The 4,949-nt window shown below is 53.1% G+C and overlaps 3 protein-coding genes across 3 annotated transcripts in view; 2 read left to right on the plus strand and 1 right to left on the minus strand.

Moving 5' to 3' along the window:
- Positions 1-1,324, minus strand: EJ05DRAFT_322766 (uncharacterized protein). Its single transcript, XM_033740769.1, has one exon. It carries the CDS (start codon positions 1,141-1,143, stop codon positions 304-306), a length of 840 nt encoding a protein of 279 aa, XP_033594920.1. The 5' UTR covers positions 1,144-1,324; the 3' UTR covers positions 1-303.
- A 182-nt stretch (positions 1,325-1,506) lies between these two features.
- EJ05DRAFT_506016 (FabD/lysophospholipase-like protein) lies at positions 1,507-4,696 on the plus strand (the record flags this gene model as incomplete). The annotated part of the gene is made up of 7 exons (XM_033747773.1): positions 1,507-1,938; positions 1,985-2,525; positions 2,574-3,158; positions 3,204-3,560; positions 3,612-3,666; positions 3,717-3,743; positions 3,808-4,696. 7 exons carry the CDS (start codon positions 1,507-1,509, stop codon positions 4,694-4,696), a joined length of 2,886 nt encoding a protein of 961 aa, XP_033594921.1.
- A 103-nt stretch (positions 4,697-4,799) lies between these two features.
- The window catches only part of EJ05DRAFT_542606 (FabD/lysophospholipase-like protein), a gene marked incomplete at its 5' end in the record, with an annotated part of 2,559 nt that continues 2,409 nt past the window's right edge, over positions 4,800-4,949 (plus strand). Inside the window, one exon of the mRNA XM_033749732.1 lies at positions 4,800-4,946. Coding sequence (XP_033594922.1) covers positions 4,800-4,946 — 147 coding nt within the window. The remainder of the gene's footprint in view (positions 4,947-4,949) is intronic.

Consider the following 4,949-nt stretch of genomic DNA (forward strand, 5'->3'; position numbering starts at 1 on the left):
ACACTGTGAACTAATCTATGAAGATGATGCTCAGTACCGTCAGACACACATCTGTTGTTTTCGTAGAACCTGACCCTCTTGACCCTCGTTTACGAGTTTAGTCTCCTCATTATCTGATAGTAACTCTGTTGGGCCACGCGGCATATTCGCGGGACACTTGGGTGCCGTGCTCATTGCACGCGACGGCAGGAACACGAGTAGTGTTACTAGAACATCTATAATAGGACATCGCCTGATAGCTTCCGGCTCCTGGATTCAAGAACACTAACTAACAACCCAGTCAAGATGCTCTTCTTCAACCCGCTAAGCTATGAAGATCTTAGCAACATTATCCTCAGAGAGTAGGGCAGTCCCGGTGACCGCAATCGTCACTATAGCTGGAGCAGCCGCATAACGTGTCGTGACGCCATCGTCTGCCGGGCTGTACAGAGGCGATGTGCCCTGGTGCACCAAGCTGGCAAGTGACGGAGAGGGAGAGGGAGATGAAGCAGAGAAATGCTGCGGCGTAGCGTTCGGTCCGTCATCCGGTGAAGGTGCTCGGTAGCCGGGGATGGCCGGATCACCGCCGTCGGATGTGGTGCCGGAGCACAAAACAAAATGGATGTCAGCATCGATCGATCCGGCTGCGCATTGGCGTACAGGCTGATACGGGTTCTCTGTGCCTTTGGCTGGCTCAGGTTCAAAGTATGCATCCCATGGACAGAACTTGCCCTTGGAGCATTGCATCGCACCACATTCGCGACCATTAGTTCCGTAGACCTTGACGCCCTCGTCCCATCCAGGACACCCTTGACCAGTATGATTTTTGAAAAAGGTATCAACGAGGCCAGGAGTACTTGTTGCACAATCCACGAAAGAGATGTCATAGCTTATAAACCAGTCTTTCCGATCGCCGACATCACGTATGCTATACTCCATTTGGGTTTGCTTGCCCGATTTCGTCTGGGCTTCGAAGAGCTTTATACTTGTTCCACACTGACAGCCCCTCTCGGGAATGATGACAGGAAAAGATATTTCATGCCCGGCTTTGAGTGCAATTCCATTCTCAGGATTAGGATCGTCAAATGCAGTCGTATGGTATGCATAAAAGTCCTTAACACAGTAGTTCCTAACAAACACCTTACCTTGAGGAGCGTCGGACATTTCGTAGTGTGGGCCAACGCCGGAGTAGTATTCGGCCAATGTCTATTCAAAAAGAGCAATGAAAGCCATAAAGACAGCGAGAGCGAAGTCCATCATCGCGACCAACTCTCCAGAAGTTATTACAGGGCAGAAAGGAGAAAGGCGCGGCAGAACGATATAAGAGTATAGAGTACATTTTTAGAACAGACCCCAAAACTTGTCTGCTCCTACTTCGGGACAACGGCATTTCTAAAGAAGTCCCTGTTTCGTAGTCGACTGGTTCTAGCCCAATTCTTGTATAGAACACGACCGTATCTCAAGAAAGATCTGCTGTCCTGATATAAAAACAAGCTCCCACTCATTTTCAGTTGCGCAAGTCTGGAAATGCCGCCCTGCAAGCACTCCAGCTGGCTCGGCGCCAAGCGTGTCCAAGGGGAGCCAACCCTGATAGAGACAGACAGGCTGAGCGCCTTGCTTAGTCTCCTACACAACCTAGATACTCAGTATCCGATTTTCTTAGTCACCATCGGTGATTCAGAGAAGGGGGCGGCGCTGCGAACGCTGTTTGGCTTCAAAGCCTCGTCCAAGGGCAGACGCAGCATCGACAGTATTCATCTATACTTGGATTCATCAACCACGTTTACCGAACGGCCCTGGATTGTGGCAGAGGGAAGATCTCTCCAACTGATCCCGCACACAACCCACACAGAGGCGGCAGGCTGTCCATGCCATCGCACAAACGTGCGGTCACTCCGACCTTGTGACGACCACATCGCGACCGATGTCTACGCACGGCTGTTACGGCAGTTCACAAATGTTATCTGTATCTTTGCATCCGATCTCGGTGGACTGACCAAGACAGCTCGAGAGGTGGTGCGATGGATGGAGCGTTGCCAACCAGCAGCACATCCAGACGGTCCTTGGCCAGCCCCTCGTGGTGGTGACGGAACGGCCCAATGCTAAAAATGCCAAGCGTGATTCCCTTAGCCTTGTCCGCCAGCAAACATCCGTCGACATCCACAAGTGTATATCCAACCTCGAATTCGTCGCGCTTCTACCACGTGGTACAATCTCACCTCAAGCTCGCTTCCGGCGCCTGAAGGAGCTCCTGCAGGAGCAGTCGCGTGCAACTGCTCTTCAGCGTGCCGATCGCGGATGCCTATACTCGGCGAGACACTTCTCCACTCTCCTGAACTCTGCCATCGCCCACTTTACTGAATCGTCCGCAGAGCCGCTCGATTGCGTTATCGCGTCGCGGGCTACTCGTCCGGTACCCAGTGACCTTGGCCAACACTTGGCTAACGTGTTTGCTCTACTCACATCCACATCACAGTTAGCCGAGTTCGCTGTGCCAATGCTAGCATCATGTCTCTTCCTCGACAGCTACCCACCGGACTCGCATTGTAAGTAATGGATCTCTTAGTCTCATACCCAGTCTAACAATAAGCAAGGTTTTGAACCGAGTGAGGTCTTCTCGCAGCTCTATGCTCGAGCTTTCGATGGAGTTTGCCCGGACAGTCGCGTAATTGCCTTTTCCAATTCCGCTGACGTGCTACTACGCACTGTCCTCCTTCAGATGCTACAGGAGCATTTTCAACGATACTTCGCGGAGCACAGCCGGCCAGACGGATTGTCCGCAGTTGCGATTCATCAGAGAAACCTAAAGCGATTCTGCGGTCAGTGGGGGGCCCTACGAAGCGAACGTACCTGCCTCGGCTGTACACTACGCACTCCGCAGTATGCACTCGAGTGCAGCCATATGTTGTGCGAAAACTGCGTCGTTATCCACGGCGAACAAGAGCAGCACCATCCATATCTATATCGTGTTTGCGTGTGTCCTCTTTGCCACATGGGAATGCAGCGGGAGATCCGAGTTCGTGTGCATCCACCGACGGCAGGCGTTAGTATCCTTTGCATTGACGGCGGAGGCACGAGAGGCATCGTACCGTTGACGATCATGCAACGCATCCAGGACTGTATCGGCCTCCCAATCCCTTTCCAGCAATATTTCAAGCTCGCGTTCGGTGTGAGCTCCGGTACGTAGAGGCGAAGAAGTGGAATGGCTGCGCTGACCACGGTAGGAGGGCTAATCGTCATGAACATGTTTTTCAACGGCTCAACTATTGAGGAGTCCACTCAGCTGTTTAAGCAGATGGCGGTTGCCATCTTCAACCCGCGTAAAAGCTGGGGTCTGCCGGTACTTTCGCGTTTTTGGCGGTCCGTCATGACAATCTTCGCCGATGGGCTGTATCCGGTAAAAGACATTGAGAGTGTGCTGAAGAAGGTCTTTCATCCAGGGCAAAGTATCCTAGGCGCATCCTTTGCGACAGCTGCAGGGACCAGGATAGGTCTGCCAGTGGCAACAGTGCACACACATCCAGCGTGTCGTATCTTCACGAACTACAACGGGGTTGGTGCGAGGCTTGCGAGTCCAACAGGTACGTTCAGCTCCTAGCTTTGCCCCATCGGACCTAACTGCGCTGTGGTAGGTGAGCCCACGATTCGGGCGGAAGATGGATTTGGGAAGGTGCCGCAATGGGAAGTGTTCGTTAACCTCCCTTCTGTTTTTAGAACTCCCTACTAACCTTACTAAGCGCTCGTGCCATCTCTGCCGCCCCAGGGTCAGATCATAATTTCCTACCCCATAGAAAGCACGACTTTGTACATTAACTAATGCCAGTCTAGATTCTTCCCAGCTGCCCACATCGACCAGGTCGGGACATTCCAAGATGCCGGGCCGCTCGAGAACAACCCCCTTAGCCAGGCGCTGTCGGAGATGCGCGCGCTGTTTCCGTACGTCGCGGAGCCAGACATGGTCTTGTCACTAGGTACGGGCGAGCCAGCACCAGCAGCATACGAGGCCGACAAGCAGGACCGCCGTAGCCTGCGCAAGTCTGGCATGTTCACGAGGGCTCGCGATCTCCTTCTGGAGAAGATGCGTGACGGAACTGTGAGACGTGTATTGAACGGCATCCGCTCCGCGACCCAGACTGCGCAACGCATCCATCGCCTTAATATTCATTTCGAAGGGTCGGAGCCGCGGCTTGACGATACCGCTATGATACCTTCGCTCGCGTCCCTGGCTGCAGGTGATGTGAGAATCTCGGGCGGCGTTGAGGCTGTGGCCCACGCCGCAGTCGCGTCACTCTTCTATTTTGAGCTAGACAGAATGCCGCAAGGACCAGGGGAATCTCTAGAGGTCGCCGGCAGCATACGCTGCGTCTTGGGCCCGGCCGACGATGGTTTTGATGCGCTGATAAGGCGGCTCGCAGAGGGCAAGGCATGCTTTATGGTGGATGTGCGGCCTCTTCCCGGTGTGGTTGGCGACCGATCCTTCGCCGACGCTGGTGGAAGATTCTGCAAAAGAATCGAATTCGTGTCGCGTGGAAAGTTCACATTGTGGCTCAAGTTGGATGATGCGACAACTCACATCAGTGGCTCGCCCTTTTCGATTGACCGACTCATCAAAGCCCAAGGCCTGGACGCGCAATTTGGACGCGCTGATCACCAAAAGAGGAAAGCATCATTTGACCATAATGATGTTGGGCGACGCAAGAAGCAGAGAAGTAGTTAGCGTCAATCTGTAGATTATAGTTATAGGGGTATATATTGTGCGCGCGACGTGCATCAACTGCAAAGCTTTCTCATGTAACTATGGACAAACGGATGGAGTCAAAATGCCGGCCGAGAGCGTGTCTGTCTTGCTCTTGGCTGGCGTTATCGAAACCTTGCCTTGCTTCCATAGCCCGCCTAACCATGTTTCCTATGAGCGCCCTGTCATCGAGAATGAGGTGCAAGTTCTATCTCGGACTTTGAAACACGGTGTA

This window comes from Pseudovirgaria hyperparasitica (assembly GCF_010093815.1).
Source record: "Pseudovirgaria hyperparasitica strain CBS 121739 unplaced genomic scaffold EJ05scaffold_55, whole genome shotgun sequence".
Classification (NCBI taxonomy): Eukaryota; Fungi; Ascomycota; class Dothideomycetes; order Acrospermales; family Acrospermaceae; genus Pseudovirgaria; species Pseudovirgaria hyperparasitica.